The sequence below is a fragment of the Pleurodeles waltl genome, chromosome 5 (genome assembly GCF_031143425.1).
Source record: "Pleurodeles waltl isolate 20211129_DDA chromosome 5, aPleWal1.hap1.20221129, whole genome shotgun sequence".
Taxonomy (NCBI): Eukaryota; Metazoa; Chordata; class Amphibia; order Caudata; family Salamandridae; genus Pleurodeles; species Pleurodeles waltl.
The window spans coordinates 1041178548-1041201755 of NC_090444.1; the positions used below are offsets into that span (position 1 = coordinate 1041178548).

At 45.9% G+C, this 23208-nt stretch overlaps 1 protein-coding gene across 3 annotated transcripts in view; it reads left to right on the forward strand.

The window, feature by feature from the left end:
* The window catches only part of SHPRH (SNF2 histone linker PHD RING helicase), a 746219-nt gene that overhangs the window by 375719 nt on the left and 347292 nt on the right, over window positions 1-23208 (forward strand). For all 3 annotated transcript variants that reach the window (XM_069235239.1, XM_069235238.1, XM_069235240.1), the window contains exon 14: window positions 12987-13108. In XM_069235239.1, coding sequence (XP_069091340.1) covers window positions 12987-13108 — 122 coding nt within the window. The remainder of the gene's footprint in view (window positions 1-12986; window positions 13109-23208) is intronic.

Below are 23208 nucleotides of genomic sequence, written 5' to 3' on the forward strand. Positions count from 1 at the left end.
ACTACATCAAAACAAACTCAAACTAATGCTTATAGCACCAACGTGGGCACGCCAACCATGGTACACCACACTGTTTGACCTCTCAATAGTACCACACGTCAAGCTCCCAAACAGGCCAGATCTGTTGACACAACACAAACAGCAGATCAGACACCCCAATCCAGCGAAGCTCAGTCTAGCAATCTGGCTCCTGAAATCTTAGAGTTTAGCTATCTGAAACTTCTAACTGAGTGTACGGAAGTCATTAAACAAGCAAGAAAACCTACCACCAGGCAGTGTTATGCTAACAAATGGAAAATATTTGTTTTCTATTGCCAAGCAAAACACATAACACCTTTGGATGTGTCCATACATGACATCGTAGGTTATTTACTCCATCTACAAAAAGCAAATCTAGCTTTTTCATCCATCAAAATACATCTCACTGCAATTTCTGCTTATTTGCAAAAGAAACAGACAAAATCCCTTTTTAGGATACCAGTCATCAAAGCCTTCATGGAAGGCCTAAAATGAATCATACCTCCAAGAACTCCACCAGTACCCTTGTGGAATCTTAATATTGTACTTACACGACTCATGGGTCCACCTTTTGAACCCATGCACTCTTGTCAGATCCAATTCTTAACTTGGAAAGTAGCATTTCTAGTGGCAATCACTTCATAACGAAGAGTTAGTGAAATACAGGCGTTCACTATTGAAGAACCCTTTATACAAGTACACAACAATGGCCTTTCTGGGACACATACCAATGGCAGAGATTTGTAAGGCAGCCACTTGGTCCACACCTCATACTTTTACCAAGCATTACTGTGTAGATGTGTTAGCAACACAACAAGCCACAGTAGGACAGGCTGTACTAAGAGCATTATTTCAGACAACTTCAACTCCTACAGGCTGACCACCGCTTTGGGGAGGATTATTGCTTTGTAGTCTATACATAGCATGTGTATCTGCAGCTACACATGCCACCGAACGGAAAATGTCACTTACCCAGTGTACATCTGTTCGTGGCATGTTCCGCTGCAGATTCACACGCGCCCTCCCGCCTCCCCAGGAGCCTGTAGCCGTTTAAGTTATAATAAAAAATTGTACATATGTATATAAACATTCCTTTATTTAAACTTTGTACATACATCTCTATTCCATTGCATGGACATCTCTCTATTTACACTCTATCACTCCTACCTTACCCTCTGCCGGAAAACAATCTAAGATGGAGTCGATGCCCATGCGCAATGGAGCCGAAAAGGAGGAGTCACTTGGTCCTGTGACTCGAAAAGACTTCTTCGAAGAAAAACAACTTGTAACACTCCTAGCCCAACACTAGATGGCAGGACCTGTACATAGCATGTGAATCCACGAACAGATGTATACTGGGTAAGTGACATTTTCCATATATATATATATATATATATATATATATATCTATATCTATATCTATATATATATATATATATATATATATATATATGTTCGATGGCATGTGTAGCTGCAGATACACATGCTGTGCACTATCCTGCCATCTAGTGTTGGGCTCGGAGTGTTACAAGTTGTTTTTCTTTGAAGAAGTCTTTTCGAGTCACGAGACCGAGGGACTCCTCCCTTTCGGCTCCATTGCGCATGGGCGTCGACTCCATCTTAGATTGTTTTTTTTCCGCCATCGGGTTCGGACGTGTTCCTCTTCGCTCCGTGTTTCGGTTCGGAAAAGATAGATATTAATCGGAAAATTCTACGGTATTGTTTGCGCTCGGTACCGGGTTAGTGCTAGCACATCGACACCGAAGAAAAGAAGAGCTCTGGCAGCCCTTCGGGGCTTCCACTCCTCGGTGGGGCCTGGTCGGCCCGACCGCGTGCATCCTCAAAGCTCATAGAACGGACCCCATTCCGCTTCTGCCCCAAATGCCACGCTAAGTATCCTTATACAGACCAACACTTGGTCTGTAATCTGTGTTTGTACCCCGAACACAAAGAGGATACGTGCGAGGCCTGTCGGGCATTTCGATACAAGAAGACACTGCGGGATCGTAGAGCTCGAAGACTTCAGATGGCGTCGACACCGGCTGGACATCTCGACGTCGAAGAAGAGGAGACATTCTCCATTCCAGATTCGGACTCAGACGAGCCCGAGAGTGAGCAGCCGACGAGGCAACAAACCGTGAGTAAACCAGCCCCGGCAAAAACTCACTCCAAAATCATGAAGGCCCAGGGGACGCCACCGCCAACAGGCCATGGCTTTACCCGGAAGCACGGTGACCAAACATCGGCACCGAAAAAGGCCTCCCAGCAGCCGAAGACATCTGACTCCGGTCGAGATACCGGCTCCGAACAGACTCGGCACCGAGATACCGGCTTCGACCAGATTCGGGACCGAGAGGTCGGCACCCCCCGAAAACCAAAAAGGTTTCTTCGGAGCCAAAAAAGACTGCAGAAAAGGTTTTGGTGCCGAAACACGCAGCCTCGGAGCCGAAACACAGCTCCTATACAGAAGAACAGGGCCTTTCCTCACAATTACAAGGCCACAGGTTTGAACAAGAGCTGGGCATGGGAGAACCAGACCATACCCAGAGAAGGCTCCATATACAAAAAGACACGGGGAAAATCAGAACTCTTCCTCCAATCAAGATGAAGCGGAAGCTCGCATTCCATGAGGCGGAAATGCAGCCAAAAGCTAAGGTGGCTAAAGAAAAAACACCACCACAGTGTTCTCCACAGCCATCGCCACCACACTCGCCACATCTGTCACCAGTAGCAACACCCCCAATGATGCAGTCACCAACGCACACAGGGATGAGCCAGGATGACCCAGATGCATGGGATCTGTACGACGCACCAGTCTCAGATAATAGTCCGGATTGCTACCCGACAAGGCCATCACCACCAGAGGACAGTACTGCTTACATGCAGGTGGTTTCCAGGGCAGCTACTTTTCATAACGTAGCACTGCATGCAGAGCCCATAGAAGATGACTTCTTGTTCAATACCCTGTCATCTACGCACAGCCAATATCAAAGTTTGCCAATGTTACCAGGCATGTTAAAACACGCCAAACAGGTGTTTCAAGACCCAGTCAAAAGCAGAGCCATCACACCTAGGGTGGAGAAGAAATATAAGCCTTCCCCTACTGACCCTGTGTACATTACACAACAGTTAGCTCCTGATTCGGTGGTAGTAGGAGCTGCCTGGAAAAGGGCAAACTCACAAACTTCTGGAGACGCACCACCACCCGACAAAGAAAGTCGGAAATTCGATGCAGCAGGCAAAAGGGTGGCAGCATAAGCAGCCAATCAATGGCGAATTGCCAATTCGCAAGTTCTGCTGACAAGATACGACACGGCACATTGGTATGAAATGCAACATTTCATTCAACACCTTCCCAAAGAGTTCCAGAAACGTGCTCAACAGGTTGTCGAGGAGGGCCAAACTATCTCCAACAACCAAATAAGGTCGGCTATGGACTCAGCAGACACGGCGGCCAGAACAGTAAACACAGTGGTAACCATTCGGAGACACGCGTGGCTACGTACCTCCGGATTTAAGCCAGAAATCCAGCAGGCTGTGCTGAATTTGCCTTTCAACGGACAACAATTGTTTGGGCCGGAGGTGGACACAGCAATAGACAAACTAAAGAAAGATACTGACACGGCCAAAGCCATGGGCGCACTCTACTCCCCACAGAGCAGAGGCACTTTTAGGAAGCCGTACTTTAGAGGGGGGTTTCGGGCCCAGACCACAGAGCCTTCCACCTCACAAGCCAGACCCACATACCAGGGACAATATTAAAGAGGAGTTTTTCGGGGACAATATAGGGGTGGACAGTTCCCTAAAACAAGAGGGAAATTCCAAAGCCCAAAAACCCCACAAACTAAACAGTAACTCCAACGTCACAAACCCCCACCACACAACACCAGTGGGGGGGAGACTCACAGATTATTACCAAAATTGGGAACACATAACTACGGACGCGTGGGTCCTAGCCATTATCCAACATGGTTATTGCATAGAATTCCTACATTTGACACCAAATGTGCCCATATTAGACCTTAGAACACTAAATCTTTACATAAAATCTGATCATTTTCACATGGTAACACTTCAAGACGTGATTCCATTGCTCAAACAACAGGACTACATGTCAACATTAGATCTCAAGGATGCTTACTGCCACATACCCATACATCCTTCCCACAGGAAATACTTGAGGTTTGTAATCCAAGGCGTGCATTATCAATTCAAAGTGTTACCGTTCGGGATAACAACAGCACCAATAGTATTCACAAAATGCCTTGCAGTAGTAGCTCCTCATATCAGGAGACAGCACATGCACGTATTCCCTTACTTAGACGATTGGTTAATAAAAACCAGCACTCAACAACAGTGTCTTCTACACACCAAATACGTCATATAAACCCTTCACAAACTAGGGTTCTCCATAAACTACCAAAAATCACATCTACAACCATGTCAAATACAACAATACTTAGGAGCAACAATCAACACACAAAAAGGGATTGCCACTCCAAGTCCACAAAGGGTACAAGCCTTCCAAAATGTAATTCTAAACATGCACCCAAACCAACACTATCAAGTGAGGTTGGTAATGAAACTTCTAGGCATGATGTCTTCATGCATAGCCATTGTCCCAAACGCAAGACTACACATGCGGCCCTTACAACAGTGCTTAGCAACACAATGGACACACGCACAGGGTCAACTTCAAGATCTAGGGAGTTATTACAACTTTGGAGGAGGTGTTAATCCATCCCAAAAGTGACGGTAAAGTGACGGATATACCACCAGCCGTATTACGAGTCCATTATATCCTATGGAACTCGTAATACGGCTGGTGGTATATCCGTCACTTTTGGGACAGATTAACACCTCCTCCAAAGTTGTAATAACCCCCCTAGTGTTTATAGACCGCCAAACACACTCCTCGCTTCAATGGTGGAATCCTATAAATTTAAACCAAGGGCGGCCATTCCACGACCCTGTGCCTCAATACATGATCACAACAGATGCTTCCATGATAGGGTGGGGAGCACACCTCAACCACCACAGTATACAGGGACAATGGGACGTTCAACAAAGGCAACTGCATATAAATCATTTAGAACTGTTAGCAGTGTTTCTAGCATTGAAAGCATTTCAACCGCTAATAGTCCACAAACACATTCTTGTCAAAACAGACAACATGACAACAATGTATTACCTAAACAAACAAGGAGGGACACACTCATCACAACTGTGTCTCTTAGCACAAAAGATTTGGCATTGGGCGATTCACAATCACATTCGCCTAATAGCACAGTACATCCCAGGGATTCAAAACCAGTTGGCCGACAATCTCAGTTGAGATCACCAACAAACACACGAATGGGAAATTCATCCCCAGATACTACAAACTTACTTTCTACGCTGGGGAACACCAGAAATAGACCTATTCGCAACTAAACAAAACGCAAAATGCCAAAACTTTGCGTCCAGGTATCCACACCCTCAGTCCAAAGGCAATGCGTTATGGATGAGTTGGTCAGGGATATTTGCTTACGCTTTTCCCCCTCTCCCACTCCTTCCTTATCTGGTAAACAAATTGAGTCAAAACAAACTCAAACTAATACAAATAGCACCAACCTGGGCTCGCCAACCATGGTATACAACACTACTGGACCTGTCAGTAGTACCTCATGTCAAACTACCAAACAGACCAGATCTGTTAACTCAACACAAACAACAGATCAGACACCCAAATCCAGCATCGCTCAATCTAGCAATCTGGCTCCTGAAGTCTTAGAATTTGGACATTTAGACCTTACACAAGAATGTATGGAGGTCATTAAACAAGCTAGAAAACCTACTACAAGACATTGTTACGCAAACAAATGGAAAAGATTTGTTTATTACTGCCATAATATTCAAATTCAACCACTACATGCTTCCGCCAAAAACATTGTAAGCTACTTATTACACTTACAAAAATCTAAACTAGCATTTTCTTCCATTAAAATACATCTCACAGCAATATCTGCCTATCTGCAGATTACACATTCAACATCACTCTTTAGAATCCCAGTCATCAAAGCATTTTTGGAGGGTTTAAAAAGAATCATACCCCTGAGAACACCACCAGTTCCCTCGTGGAACCTCAATATTATATTAACACAACTCATGGGTCCACCATTCGAACCCATGCATTCTTATGAGATACAATACTTAACTGGAAAGTAGCCTTCCTAATAGCTATCACATCTCTTAGAAGGGTGAGTGAAATACAAGCATTTACTATACAAGAACCCTTTATACAAATACATAAACATAAAGTGGTTCTCCGTACAAATCCCAAATTCTTACCAAAGGTCATATCACCGTTCCACCTAAACCAAACAGTGGAACTCCCAGTCTTTTTTCCACAACCAGACTCAGTAGCTGAAAGAGCCTTACATACGTTAGACATTAAAAGAGCACTAATGTACTATATTGATAGAACAAAACAATTTTGCAAAACAAAAGAATTGTTTGTAGCCTTCCAAAAACCTCATGCAGGAAATCAAATATCCAAACAAGGCATTGCCAGATGGATAGTGAAATATATTCAGACCTGCTATATTAAAGCAAAAAGAGATCTACCTATTACACCAAAGGCACACTCCACTAGGAGGAAAGGTGCCACAATGGCCTTTCTAGGAAATATACCTATGGCAGAAATCTGTAAGGCAGCCACATGGTCTACGCCTCATACATTCACAAAACATTACTGTGTAGATGTGTTAACAAAACAACAAGCCACAGTAGGACAGGCTGTATTACGAACATTATTTCAGACAACTTCAACTCCTACAGGCTAAACCACCGCTTTTGGGGAGATAACTGCTTACTAGTCTATGCACGCATGTGTATCTGCAGCTACACATGCCATCAAACGGAAAATGACACTTACCCAGTGTACATCTGTTCGTGGCATGAGACGCTGCAGATTCACATGCGCCCTCCCGCCTCCCCGGGAGCCTGTAGCCGTTATAAGTTGATGAAAATTGTACATTTGTAAATTTTTTAATATATATCACTTTTATACACATTATGTACATACATACTTACTCCATTGCATGGGCACCTTTACTATATACACAACTCCTACCTCACCCTCTGCAGGAAAACAATCTAAGATGGAGTCGACGCCCATGCGCAATGGAGCCGAAAGGGAGGAGTCCCTCGGTCTAGTGACTTGAAAAGACTTCTTCGAAGAAAAACAACTTGTAACACTCCGAGCCCAACACTAGATGGCAGGATAGTGCACAGCATGTTAATCTGCAGCGTCTCATGCCACGAACAGATGTACACTGGGTAAGTGACATTTTCCATATATATATATATATATATATATATATATATATATATATATATATATATATATATATATATATATATATATATATATATATATATACTGCTTAATTAACGTACCGTGGGACTCCCACTTCGACGGTGGGGAATATTCAACAATGTCAGTCTAGGAAAGATGACAATAATGGAGAACCACAGTTACAGGTGAGTAACTAATTTTCTTCTCTTCAACTATCCTTGCTTTGCAGTCGACAATACTCCCATGCTTTGTGGAACTCTGTTGCACAGCTGCTTCTCATGCTATCTGAGGAGGACTGTGCTATCCTCAACCATACTTTGGTGAATGGCAGGGATGTGGCAAAGTTCGCCCTCCGGTGAGGACTGGATTAACAGCCTCCCTGAGTAGAGCTATGGCCTCTACGGTGGTGCTGCATGGCCACTCCTGGTTATGGCCCACTGGATTCTCTTGGGATGTCCATTCAACACTGATCGACATGCCCTTCAATGGCTTCTGCTTTTTGGTGACAAGGCTGCTACGGTGCTCAAATGCGTTTGCAAATGCAGGCTTACTGCCAGATTCCAGGGCTCACTCTAACATCCTGGATGGTAGTGCTGAACCTGCAGGACTTCGGTTTCCACAGCCCTGCCCTCCGGCACTACCTGTAGTTCACAGTGGTTCACGAGCATTCCAATTTGCTGTATTCATCTATGGCATCACCAGAGCCCCTTCTTTTGGTGGTATTGGCAGCACATCTCCTGAGATAAGGGGTTCCAGTCATATCCTAACTCAACCACTGGCTGTGTTTGGCGGGGTCACCCCAGGCAGTTGTCACCCAGACTACTGCAAACCCTCTGCGTTCACTAGCAATATGCTGTAGTCACACCTGACTCCCTTTTATCAGAGCCATTTTAGACACAGTGCAGTTCTGTGCCTATCCCCTGGAGTGGCAAGGCTGGGGCATTGTGGTGAGACTGACTGTGGAGCTGCTGTGCCCCATTGCTTCCTGTATCTTGCTGGTAAAACATGTCTGATGGCATATGCTGGGTCTGCAGTGGGATCTAAAGTTCCAGTAGGTGCAGCATCAGGGAAATCTTTCAGGCCTGGTCCAGATATTGGAGGAAACTGTGAAAGATCTGCAGTGGTGGCAGATGGACTGCGGTTGGGTCAGTGGCAGACTCCTTACCTTTCATTTCCTCATCCATAGCTGACAGTGGTGACAGATGCATCATCACTGGGTTGGGGTGGCCACCTAGCAGAAGTGGAAATCAAAGGACTCTGGTCTATGGCAGAATCTCAGCTTTACATTAATCTGTTAGGGTTGAGGGATATCTGCTTGGCTCTGAAAAACATTCTTCTGTCTATCAAGGGACTCGGGTGTTCACGGACAACACCATCGCCTTGTGGTATTGCCACAAACACAGCAGGGTGGGGTCATGGACCCTGTGACAGAAGACTGTGCGCCTTTGGATTTGACTGGAGTGCCAGGACTTTTTCCTGGTCGTGCAGCACCTGGTAGGATTTCTGTATGCTAGGGCAGACAGACTTAGTCATTGATGTCTCGTGGATCACAAATGGTCTCTACATCTTGTAGTGGTGCAAGATCTCTTCTGAGACTGGGGGGAACCTTGCCTCAATGTGTTTGATTACCACAGAGGATGCACAATGTCAGCACTTCTCTATGCTGGAATTTTCAAAGTTTCTCTCGCTCAGAGATGTGTTCTGCCCCCAGTGGAACTCTGGACTACTGTATTCCTTTCTGTCAATACCACTCCTGCCCAGTGTTCCCAAAAAGATCAAGACCGACTGAGCCCTGAGGTTTTTCTTTTTGTTTTGTTTTTAGTCCAGCAAAGCTTTGCCCTGGATGTTGTTAAGAATTACTTTATCTCACCTTTTCTGCTGCTGCTGAATCAACCCTCCCTGCTGAAGTCACCAGTTGTGGCGAACTTTTTGAAAGTTCTACAGCATTCATTCCCACTTACTGTCTTTGTGATACCCAGATGGGACCTTAGTTTGGTCCTTAAGTACCTCATGTAATCTAACTTCGATCCCCAACATAGCTGTTCTCTGCAGCTCTTGACCCTGAGGGCTTGCGGGCTCACTCCACCAGGGCGAAGGCTGCCACTACTGTGTCAGTGTGAGGGGGTTCCTGTCCTGAATATCTGCTAAGCTGCTAGGTGGTCATCCCTCTACATGTTCACAAAGCAGTACTGCTTGGACAGTCAGGTCTTTCATGACTGTCATTTCATCAGTTCAGGTCTCCAAGACTTTTTGGTGGAAGCCAGTCTCAGTCACGCCTGTAGGGCGGTATTTCTTTGGTATCTATTCTGAGGTGAGGTGAGGAGTTTGTAGTTAGAGGTATCTATTAGAAGAACAAATGACTTACTTTTGTAATGCTTTTTCTGGTAGAAACTGTGTAACCGCATATTCCTCACTGACCCTCCCATCCTCCCTGCTCAGTGAACTGTGCTCTTCACCGAAAAGATCCCATAGACACTGCGTACTGGTCAGAACAGTTGTAGGAAGCTGGCCTCGTGTGTGGTGGGTACCTAAGGTAATTACACCTTATACCAGGCCCAGGTATTCCCTACTAGTGTGGTGTAGGCAGTGTCTAGAAGCCAGGCTCTCTAGAGGTAGCTGTGGATAAGCAGCCAAAGCTAGGAGACATGCAAAGCTCATGCAATAACACTGTAGTCAAACAACACTTACACACATGAAAGAAAACACTCACTGTTACAAAATAAAGGTACTTTATTTCAGTGACACCATTACCAAAAAGCACCAGAGAGACAACCCTCCTATAGGAGGTACGTAACACACCAGATATGTACACTAGTAATAGGCATAAAAAGTTATAGAAAACAGTGCAATAGCAAATAGACTATAGTGACCCTAGGGGGAGCACAAACCATATACAAAACAAATGGAATGCGAATGCAGGACCCCCACCTAGGTAAGTGGGATGTGTTGAGGGGAGCTGCAGGAACTAGAAAACCCCAAAGATAAGTACCACAGTGCCCTCCACCGACCAGAAGGAAAGGAGTAAGTTTCTGGATTTTCCCTAAACCACCTGAGAGAAAGAAAAAGAAGAAAATGTGACACCCAGACAAAGACTGCAAGAAACCAGCAGTGGATTCCTGAAGAGGAAGACCTGTGGAAGAAGGGGACCAAATCCAGAAGTCACGGAAGTGTCCAGTGGGGGCAGGAGCCACTACCCACCCGTCTGTGGTTGCAGGATTTGGTCGATGGTAGGACGAAGACCGTCAGCAGTGCAGCCCTGGAGCCAGAGAAGAGTTCCTGGAGGATGCATTCATCCCACACCGGATGGAAGAGTGCAGTTCGTTAGTGGTAGAGCCACCAACAAGCCTTGGCAAAGGCAGAAGTCGCAGTGAAGCAAAAGTAGAGCTGCCAGGGACCAGCAAGGCAGAGAGTCCACAGAGGAAAATGCAGCCTCCATAGGAGACCCACTGGAAGAGAAACCACTAGTCTCAGAGGAGCCCACGCAGCACAACTGGAGAATGGTCCCACGCCGCAGGAGAAGCACGCAGAGGGCTGTGCGTCGCAGGAATGAATGCTGGGGGCTGGGGCTACACGGAGCCTGAAGGTCCCTTGGAGGAGATGCTAACAAGCCTTGGTAGCTGCAAAAGATGCAGTGCATGGGGGTACTGGTCTGCGTGGGAAGGCACAGGCTTACCTCCACCAAAGTTGGACAGCTGGCAGAGAGGACCAAGAGGACTACTCTGGACCACCACCCGTGATGCAGGATCCACACAGCTCAGGTTAAGAGGAGATCCACGCAGCTGCTCGTTGTTGCAGTTGGTGCCTGCGGATGCAGGGGAATGACTCCTTCACTCCAAGGGAGATTCCGTCTTCCTTCTCGTGCAGATTGAAGACTTGCCGCCCTCAGAGGATGCACAGTCTGGGAAATGTTGCAGGAGCTGGAAGCAGCCATGGAAATAATGTTGCAAGCTGAGTTTTCGTCGTGGATGGAGATTGTCTGTTCCTGGAGGGTCCAGTCGCAGTTCCAGTGGCTAGAAGTCAAAGTAGAGGTTGCAGAGGAGTCCTGCTGGAATCTTGCAAGCCAAATCTGAGGACCCACCCAAGAGGGAGACCCTAAATAGCCCTGAGAGGGGGAGGGGGGGGGGGGTTGGTCAACTAGCCAGGTGACCACCCATCAGGAGGGAGCTCTGACGTCATCTGCCTGACCTGGCCACTCAGATGCTCCCAGAGGCCCCTGCTTACCTTGGATTCAAGATGGCAAATCCCAGGGACCCTCTGGAGGAGCTCTGGGAACCACCACTGGGGATGATGATGGACAGGGGAGTAGTCACTCCCCTTTTCATTGTCCAGTTTCGTGCCATAGCAGGGACTGGGGGTCCCTGAACCTGTGTAGATTGGTGTATGCACAGAGGGCACCAAATGTGCCCTTCAAAGCATACCAGTGGATTTGGGAGGCTACCCCGCCCAAGCCATGTAACACCTATTTCCAAAGGGAGAGGGTGTTACCCCCTTCTCCCAAAGGAAATCCTTTGTTCTGCCACCCTGGGCTTGAGCTGTTAAAGCAGCAGGAGGGCAGAAACCTGTCTGAGGGTTGGCAGCAGCTTTGGCTGCCCAGAAAATCCCAGAAGGCTGGTAGGAGCAATGCTGGGGGTCCTCTAATGAGCCCCCAGACTGCATGGAATCATACTTCCAATACTGGTAGCAGTATTGGGGGTATGATTCCGACATGTTTGATACCAAACATGCCCAGGTTCGGAGTTACCATTATGTAGCTTGACATAGATAGTGACCCATGTCCAGTGCACGTATAAAATGGCGTCCCCGCGCTCACGAAGTCCAGTAAAATGGAACTGGAATTTGTGGGGGACACCTCTGCTAATGCAGGGGTGCCCTCACACACAGGTACATGCACCCTGCCGTTCGTGCTAGGAGGGCCTACCATAGGGGTGACTTACAGTGACCTGGTACAGTGCCCTGTAGTGAAAAGTGTGCATGCACCCTTTCACACAGGCTGCAATGGCAGGCCTGAAGATACATTTTGCCCGGGCTCTCAGTGGATGGGCTAATACATGCTGCAGCCCATGGGGGGATCCCTATTACCCCATTGCCTTGGGTACCATATACTAGGGACTTACATTGGGGCACCAATATGCCAAATTTGGGAGTATGTGGTTCAAGTAACCAAGTTTAAAGGGAGAGAGAGCATAATCACTGATGTCCTGGTTAGGAGGATCCCAGTGAACACAGTCAAACACACTTACAAACAGGCAAAAAAGTTGGGGTAACCATGCTAAAAAGAGGCTACTTTCCTATAACAGTACATTGGTTTTTATGTGGCTCTTCGTTTTTGGCACAGAACTAATCACAAAAGAGACGTGATTTCTGATGCTGCTGTCATGGAGTCAAACACCACCTCCTACTGGTCCGCAGAGGTACTGCTCAAGATTTTCCGGACCCAGTCTGATGCCTGGGGAATCTGCAGATAGTCTCTACCAGAAAAACCGTAACCAAATGTAAGTAACTTTTTCATTAATTTCTTTAAATAGTGGTGACACGTGTAGTCTATTAATTTTCTATTTTTTCTACATTTTGAAGTTCCATATTTAATAACTCTCATGGAATTTGAGTTGATATTTATTATTTTTTGCAGTACCATGACCATGGAGGAACTACTAACATCACTTCAGAAGAAATGTCGAACAGAGTGTGAAGAAGCCCATCGGCAGCTGGTATGCGCGCTTAACGGCTTAGCTGGTATCCATATTATTAAAGGTAAAAGCAGGTTCTCATTCATACAGAATGAATCCAGTGGACACTGGAACTGAGTTATATGCAATGTGGCTATTATGTACATTTAAAAGTGGAATTTGCTTAAGCATGTTCATTCTTTGCAACATAGTTTCCAGCCTATGTGAATATTCTTCAAAGGCTCTAATCATGGATCTAATCATGGCAGATTACTCCTCTCAGGGACTCTAAGAAAAGATGAATCAAAACCTAGAGCATGAGGCAGAGCAGACTGGCCATTTTGATTGTTATTTATTTTTACAGTGTTTTGGATAGTGCAAGTTTTGTACAGGATTGCTTCTTAATGCTCAGTGAATTGCATCATAAAATAGCATCACAAAGTACAGGCATTCTGAACATAGGTAAGATCATAATAGCGGAGGAAAAACAAAATGCATTCAGTTGACAATGTATTGTTCATAAAATACAAAAAAATCTCAATACTTTGGTTTTGCTACACAATGTGATATAAACAATATTTGCTTAAATGGTCGGAAAATTAGGTTAAAAACAGAGGCTGTTGCTAGAGCTCTTTGGGCCCCCGGAAAATTCCTACTCTTCAGCTCTAGGCTCAACAACCACCAGCGCTCGAGGTGAGTGAGACACCAGCACCAATCTCACCCTCTGAGGTTGACTGAATCTTTTGATTTGGTGAAGAGTGTAGTTGTCAAAATCATTTAATCACAAATCAGTGACATTATACCATAAACAATTCTAAACACCATAACAATTTAAACACTAAATCAAACTCCAAACTGAGTAAAGTTTCAAAGCTTTATTACAATCCCAAAATCAATGTTACATAAGTGGTGTGCAAAAACTAAGTTATAGACATACATGAAAACCATAGGGTGACTGAAACATCAGAAAAGATTCAATCTACTAAACATCAATACTGTTAGACACTCCAAAAGCTGGGCCATTCCTAACATTGACCAGATTGGGACTTGCATGTGTTTGAATGGGCTAAGACATGTGGGCAAAAGCAAAATTAAAAGAAAGACAAAAATAATTGGGAAAACATCTAACTAGGCAACCCACTGTAAAATATGCTGGTGTAAGTGACTACTCTAAAAAGGAAACAAGAAACCACATTTAGTTAAGCCTCTCCTCGTTGGACAGCATACAGGATGATTCTACAGGAAAGATCACCTTCTTCCAGCATCAGTTGACAGCATCAGGGAGGTGCAGAACATGAGCTGCACATAGGACAGATTAGCAGTTCCGAAGTATTTGGTCTTATTAGTACTGAATCATAATATAGAATAGGGCAGTTAAAACTATGACGAGGAAACTCATCAGAAAACTCAAAGGAGAGATGATAGTAGACGCGAACAAGAATAGACAAACTCCAACATAGTTCTAAACAGTACCAAGCAGGGGAAAAGACTGAAAAAGACTGACCTCAAGGAGGTTCTGAAGGGAACTGACTTCCATTCAAAAGTTTTTCACTAATTAAAATAACCAGAATCTATTTGATTAGTCCTTCAGGTGGGGACACTCTAGGTTTTGGTTTCTGTATCCGATGGTAAGCGATTACACCACCAATTTTTGATACTTTTAAGAATAGTCTCAGCAAAAGTGCATTGTTTGCTGCATGGCTTAATACAATTCTGCGAAAATTTTACATGGTCTAATAATTTGCTAGTTACAGTTCCTTTCTCACAACCCACAATAAACTAAGATAATATTCTTTCACATGAACACTGTGATTTCCTGTCTGATTCAACAGCTGGAACAAATACTGATACATTAAATACATTTGAAACATGCTCTTCTCCTGCAATACAATAGAACTTTCAACATTATGTTAGCAGTCTAAGAAAATAATTCAGGTCAGTGGGAACAGAATGAACAAGTATTTTTTTTTTTGCTGTTTGCAAAATAAATTTTCCTCTTTAGGATGCCTTAATACACATTAATACATCTAACGCATTAATAACCCTATTGTGCACTTTACTTTTCAAATCATATGTGCAAAGCAAATTGTTTCATTAAAAAAATTATTTATAACATGTTAGAATTAATTTTAAACGTTATTTTTTTTCTCTTTGCATGTTAATGGAATTAATTTAATTCATTACAAGTGTGTGTAATTCATATTCATTTAATACTCATAATACATTTATATTTATACTATTATTACTTACTTGTAAATAATACTTTCATGTTAATATTCATTAATAATTCACTCACAATACAAATGCATAATGTCTTAATGTTAAACTTGATGTCAAAATACGAATGGTAGACGCAAATATCCACCACAATTCAAAGTGTACATTTTATTTTCTACGTTATTTTCTCTGTTAGGCCTTTAAATGGAGGTTAATTTGTCACCATATGCTAACTTCTATGCCTCTCATTAATTGATAACAATTGATCCCTCTCAGTCCCTGCTTTGACAGCAGTCCATGCCGTCACAAAATAACTTTTCTGATTTACAGTGATCTAGGTTTGCGATAATTGTCAATTGCCTTTATCATCTGATAATACCTGTTTCTCATATTCTCCATTTCCATTTCTTCCCTCCTCTTGTTTATTCTTTGATCTTTGTTTTCTCTAGAAAGTGTAAGGTCTGTAAACTTTGTAAAATCCAAGTACACATACTATGCACACTGTCACAATCAATAAAGGTTTCAGGATCATCTTCACAAAAATATTTCCCAAGTTTCCAAAACAAGATCCTGCTTTAGAGAACCCTTCACCTATTGTCTCCTAAACATTTGTCTGTTTGATGTCATTCAGGTTATGTCTCAAACTTGTCAGATTAGATAAATATTTCTTTATCTCCTTGCTGTTATCAGGAATGTACGTGCAACATTGTTGTGATTTCAAAACTCAGCAGACTCTGCCCTCTTTTGCTACAAGAATGTCTAACGCAAGGCGATTCTGAAGAATCACTGACCTTGCTGCAATCATTTCTGTGTCCATTAGGAGCATTGCACCTGAAATCTGTTGACATCTTATCTCCAATTGTTGATAACTTGCTTATCTTTGTCATTCAAGATCACTTGCACTGCTGGAATAATAGTCCCAAGAATATCTCCTGTAATCCCTGAACCAGTTGCTCCTCTTTTAAATCTCATATCTGATAGAAACTTCTACTTGGAGATTCCTTACCTTAGAATTTCCCCCCAGGCGTCAGACTGGATTCAGAGATTTTTTTCTTTGAGCAATACCCCTGTGCGTCAGTAGGTGGCGTTGGTCCACTCCGCAGGTGTCGTTGGCATTGTAGTCGCCGTGTGACGTCGGGAGCAGTACATAGATGCTGCTTCGGCACAGTGACGTCAGTTCTTTTCTTTCCACGCCACTCGCTGATCTGGAGGGAGCTACCCTGGTCTCTTTTTGACCGGCTTCGACGGTTTTGTCGAGGTTTTTTTTGGTGAGTTTTTGGTGCGTTGAGATGTCCCCGAAAACTGGTTTCAAGCCGTCAAGGACTGTCACTGCATGATGTCAGCGATGGATCCGCAACGGGTCTGTTTGTGGTGCTTGGGGCGTAACCACGATCCGAAGTCGTGCTCTGTGCCTTGCCATGCACCCGAAGGCCTTGAGGGAGCGGTCCCTCAAGCTCATGGCTGCCTGGCGCTCGACTCCACGTAGGTACCAATCTCGCTCGAGAGGAAGGTCTCAAGACTGTTTGCGAAGCCACCACCATTCTTTTTCTTCCAAGTCTTCGGGCACAGGTAAGAAGAAGAAGAAGAAATCAAAGTGGTCCCGTCGCTGTTCGACTTCACCCCGTCGCTCGGCTGAAGGCGACACGGGAGGAGTGTCGATGCTCGAGGCCTACGTCTTCGGAGCCTTCTTAAGGGTCCGAGCTGCGCTTCCCCGAATTTCCGGGCGCCAGAGCGACCTCCGCCCAATTAAGAGTTCTATGAGGCCATGCGCCTCATTTTTGGGCGGACCACCCCCGATACAGCGCCTTCAAGCCCAAGGGGTTTGAACGAGGGGCCTTCAAGTTCCTCGCAGGCGGCTTTGGCTCCAGTCACCGAGGTCCCCTCCGGATTCACTCGCGGATCTGCACTGACGCTGGTCGTACCACTGAGACCTTCCACAGCACCAGTTTGATTGTCGACGCTCCCGATGTCTGTAGTGTGTCCCATAGACGTCGACCCTATCCTTATCCCCAACGACTCGGAGTTGGAGCGGCGTTGGCCGACGCCACCTCTGTCTTTGATTGGGCCTACTCACCCCAGGTCAGATTTTGACCCTTTTCCTTATGGGTACGAATTCGGGGTAGGATTGGAGGGATCCCTGGACCCTTATGAATACCAGGATGGCCCTTCTTTGGACTGGGCACAGGAATTAGGGGAGGCTAGTGGACCCAGCACTTCTCCAGATGCTGTCTCCTCTTACCGTTGTGACTGCGGAGGGAGCGACTTACGCTGTAGTGGTCAGTAGGGCGGCTGAGGTCCTTGGCGTTGAGCTACCTACTGTAGAGGTCAGGTCCAATCTCCTAAAGGAGGTGCTTTAGCAAGGGGCATCCACATCTGAGCCCCTTTTGCCATTCAGTGAGGCCAGCACCCCCCCAGATAGGGACTCGAAAAAGTTGAAACAATTTGGGAAGAAGATGTTTTCTTCCTCCAGTCTTGCCTTGCGGTCCGTGAACACCGCATGCCTTTTGGGCTGCTGTACCCACTCTGTGTGGGCTACGGTCGTGCAAGTTCTGCCGCAGATACCGGAGGAGGCCTGTGCTATCGTCTCCCAAGCTTTCAACGATTGGAGAGATGCGGTGAAGTTCACGATCTGATGTAGGCTGGCCACGACTGCCTGTGGGCAGATTGGTTGCTACGACGGTGGCCTTGAGACGCCACGCCTGGTTGCGTGCTTCTGGTTTTTCGGGGGCTGTCCAACAGCCTCTAATGGACATGCCCTTTGATGGCTCCTGTCTCTTTAGAGACAAGGTGAACTCGGCCTTGGAGAAATTCAAGGACTCCTGGGCTACGGCTCGGTCCTCTGGCCTTTCCGCTGCCCCTCACCCCAACAGTCTGCCTTTCGCCCCTTTCGTGCCATCGGAAGGAGCTCCCTGTTTGGTCCTCCAATCAGCCACCGTGCCACACATGCTGTTCAAGCCTTCTTCTGCAGCCCTTTTTCCCCTTTTTTTTTAAAAAATGACATTTTCGCTGTATTTTGACTAATTTATTGGTCTCCTTCAGGGGAACCCACAAACTCTGGGTACCTCTAGAATCCCTAGGATGTGGGGAAAGAAAGGACGCAAATTTGGCGTGGGTAGCTTATGTGGACAAAAAGTTATGAGGGCCTAAGTGCGAACTGCTCCAAATAGCCAAAAAAAGGCCTGGCACCTGAGGGGGAAAAGGCCTGGCAGCGAAGGGTTTAAAACCTGATTTTAATGTCAGGCTCTCTATCTCAAGGGAGCTTCGTGTTTACTTTTCGATCTCTGACTTCAAAGTGAGTGGATTTATGTGGCAATCGTGCCGGATACTGGGGGTAGATGAATGGTTTTTTTTCTAGCACACAACATTTAAATGAACTGTGAACATATTTTAGAATTTATCAAATTTAGCAAAGCACAAATGAAGAACATTTTTTAAATTCTGATGTGTGTTGGAAACAAATACTTTAAAATGATCAAAACAAATCCATACACTGGGTGCTGCCATTTTCACACAATATTGTGTGTGTGTGTGTGTGTGTGCATAGTTGTATTCGTAAAACAGTATATCTGTGCAAATGTAATGGTAATTTCGATTGAAAAAATGTTGTCTGTAATGCCAGTGTGCTACCACACCATGCATACTCCACTCTACACCGCTCCACACCACTGCACATTACTCTGCACCACTCTACTTTACACCACACCACTGCACTCTGCGCCAATGTTCTCTACTCCACTCTGTACCACTCTACACCACTGCACTCATATCCACATCACTCTCCGCCTTTCTACTCTTTTTCTGCACCAATCTACTGTATGCCAGTGCACTCTACACCACTCCATTCTAGGCCGCTCCACTTTATGCCACTCTGCAACACTGCACTCCATGCCGTACACTATCTGCCAGTCCACTCTGTGCCACTCCACTCTACACCCCTGCACTGTATGCCAGTCAACAGTACGCCACTCTAAGCTTCTCTGCAACATTGCACTCTGATACGGCACTCTACACCACTTCATGCCATTACTCTACGCCACTCGATGTGACGCTACTTCTCTCTATCCTGCACCACTGCAATCTGTGCCCCTTCACTCTACTCTGCACCACTGTACTCTATGCTTCTGCGCTACTGCACTCTTCCCAATGCACTCTGTGTCAGTACACTGTAAGCCTTTTATAAAAATCATTACACTCTAGGCCACTACGCTCTACTCTACACCACTGTAGGTTATGTCACTACTGGCTATGCCACTGCACACTGTCACTCTACACTACTGCTGTCCATGCCACTCTACTCTGTAACACTGCACTCTCCGTCATTGCACCGTACGCCACTCCACTAAACTGTACTCTGCATCATCTCTACACCACTGTACTCTGCGCCACTCTATTCCGCACCACTCTGTCACTGCACTCTGTGCCACTTTACTCTGCACCACTCTACGTCACTTTACTCTGTGCCATGCTACTCTATGCCACTGCACTCTGCACCACTCCGTACCACTGCACTCTACAATGCACCACTCTAATCCACGCTACAGCATTCTACGATGCTGCATTGCACACTGAATTCTATGCTGCTGCACTCTTTGCCACTGCACTCTGCAACATTCTACACCATTACACTCCACACCAGACCAATGTATGGAACTTCACTTCTTTGTACGCCACTGCACTCTACTCTGAACCACTCTACTGTATTCTACTGCAGTCTATACCACTGTACTGTACACTGCATTCAGCGCCACTGCATTCTGTGCTACTGCTCTATGCCACTCTACACCACTGCACTCTGTGACACTCTACTCTGCAACACTGCACTCTGTGCTGCTGAACTCTACCCCACTGTACTCGCACTACTGCATTCTATGCCAATGCACTGCATGCCACTGCGTGTTACAGTACTTAACTCTGGAGCACTCCTTTCTGTCACTTCACTCGGTCACTTCACTCTAATCCTCTGCACTCTATGGCACTATACTCTACTCTTCACCACTCTAAGCCACTATACTGTACACCACTTTACGTCACTTGCACTCTATGCTACATGCTACACCACATGCCTCTATTCTAGGGTACTCCTCTGTGCATCACTCCACTCTGCATTCTACGTCACTGCACTATACACCACTGCTCTGTACTGTGCAACACTATAATCTACGCCACTGCATTATGCAACGCTACTTTGTACACCACTAAATTGTATGCCGCTGAATCCTACACCACTGCACTCTGTCACTGTACTCTGCAACACCCTAAAGCAGTCCAGCCTACGCCACTCCGCGCCACGCTACATGACTCTACTCTGTCACTCCATTACACAACACTCTGTGCCACTCCATTCTACATCACTCTATTCCACTCTTCGCTGTTCCACTCTACGACACTCCACACCACTCTCCTATATGCCACTAACCTTTAGCCATGCTGAACAGCAACCACGCTGGTGTACAACATGGCTAAAACATGTTGGCAAAGCCAATAGCTCTTGCACAGGCGAGGTGATTGGCTTTGCCGATGCTTGTCTTTCCTTGGAGATTTCAATTGATTCGTAGTGGGGGTCGTTCAATTACCGTGCTAGAAGTTAATTTAGGAAATTACCTTCCTTGTTTATTCAGAGCGGATGCATGCCTTCACCACACATGCTTTTACCACGCAGATGCCTTTACTATGCATGCCTTTACAATGCATGGTAAAGTATACTTAATGTAAATAAACCCCCAATGTTTATATATTATTTTTTGAGGTGCACACTCACAAAACCTCACCCTTAAAAAAAATATATATATATGTTCGGTGGCATGTGTAGCTGCAGATACACATGCTGTGCATAGTCCGCCGTCTGGTGTTGGTTCGGAGTGTTACAAGTTGTTTTTCTTCGAAGAAGTCTTTTCGAGTCACGAGACCGAGGGACTCCTCCTACTTTGGTTCCATTGCGCATGGGCGTCGACTCCATGTTAGATTGTTTTTTTTTCCGCCATCGGGTTCGGACGTGTTCCTTTTCGCTCCGTGTTTCGGGTCGGAAAGTTAGTCAGAATCAACGGAAAATTTGTCGGTATTGTTTCGTTCGGTATCGGGTTAGATTAGAGTCGACACCGAATCCAGAAGAGCTCCGGTAGCCCTTCGGGTAATTTCGATCCCCCGTCGGGGCCTGGTCGCGTGCAACATCAAGAATGATGGAACGGACCCCGTTCCGATTCTGTCCTAAATGCCACAGTAAATATCCCTATACAGACCAACATTTGGTCTGTAACTTGTGCCTGTCACCCGAGCACAAAGAAGGGACGTGTGAAGCCTGTCGAGCGTTTCGGTCGAGAAAATCGCTCCGAGACCGAAGAGCCAGAAGGTTACAGATGGCGTCCACGCCGACAGGACAACAAAGGTTCGAGGAAGAGGGAGAAGAAGAAGCATTCTCCATCCACGAATCAGATTTGGAAGAATTAGACGTCGAAGAAACCGTGAGTAAGACGTCGAAACAAACATCACAGGGGAAAACAGACAAAGCCCAGGGGACGCCACTGCCGACAGGCCATGGCTCAACCCATAAAGTAGGGGACCGTCCATCGGCACCGAAGAAGGGCGAGACGGTGCCGGGATCGTCCGACTCAGGTCGAGACACAGGCACGCAGCAATCTCGGGACCGAGAAGGTGCCGCGGAAAAGGGTCGACACCGAGATAGCGGCACCGAAGCTGCTCGACACAGAGACAGCGGCACCGAAGCTGCTCGGCACAGAGATAGCGGCACCGAAGATGGTCGACACCGAGAGGGTGCGACGCCGAAAAAGAGGAAAATCTCGTCGGAGCCGAAAATAACAAAAGGCACGGTTTCGGTGCCAAAACGCCCAGCAACCGAACCGAAAGCCAGTTCCTACTCAGAGGAACAATCACTGTCCTCCCAACTTCAAAAACACAGGTTTGAGGAGGAATTACAAACAACAGCTGTAGATCACACGCAAAAGCGAATCTTTATACAAAGTGGTACAGGGAAGATCAGCACCTTTCCCCCAATCAGAAGAAAAAGGAAACTAGATTTCCAACAACAAGAAACAACACCACAAGCAAAATTGGTGAAGAAGGTAACTCCACCACCCTCTCCACCACCGGCACCTCCTATATCACCGGCACAGACTCCGTCACAATCACCAGCTCATACCACCATGAGCCAAGATGACCAGGACGCATGGGATCTCTATGACGCCCCAGTATCGGACAATAGCCCTGAGTCGTACCCCACTAAGCCCTCACCACCTGAGGACAGTACAGCGTATGCTCAGGTAGTGGCTAGGGCAGCAGAGTTTCATAACGTATCGCTACATTCAGAGCCTATCGAGGATGACTTCCTTTTTAACACCCTGTCCTCCACCCATAGCAATTATCAAAGCCTTCCTATGCTCCCTGGAATGCTAAGGCACGCTAAACAAATCTTTAAGGAGCCAGTTAAAAGCAGAGCAATAACCCCAAGGGTGGAGAAGAAATACAAGGCACCATCCACAGACCCTGCTTTTATTACATCACAACTGACACCAGATTCAGTTGTCGTAGGAGCAGCTCGTAAAAGAGCCAACTCGCACACATCAGGCGACGCACCACCTCCAGACAAGGAGAGCCGAAAGTTTGATGCAGCCGGGAAAAGGGTTGCAGTACAAGCTGCAAATCAGTGGCGCATCGCCAACTCGCAGGCACTCCTAGCGCGATATGACAGAGCCCATTGGGACGAGATGCAGCATCTCATCGAACACCTCCCAAAAGAATTCCAAAAACGGGCAAAACAAGTGGTTGAAGAGGGACAGAACATTTCCAACAACCAAATCCGTTCTTCTATGGATGCAGCAGATACAGCTGCAAGAACAATAAATACTGCTGTAACAATAAGGAGGCACGCTTGGCTGCGCACATCCGGCTTCAAACCCGAGATACAGCAGGCAGTGCTTAATATGCCGTTCAATGAACAACAATTGTTTGGCCCAG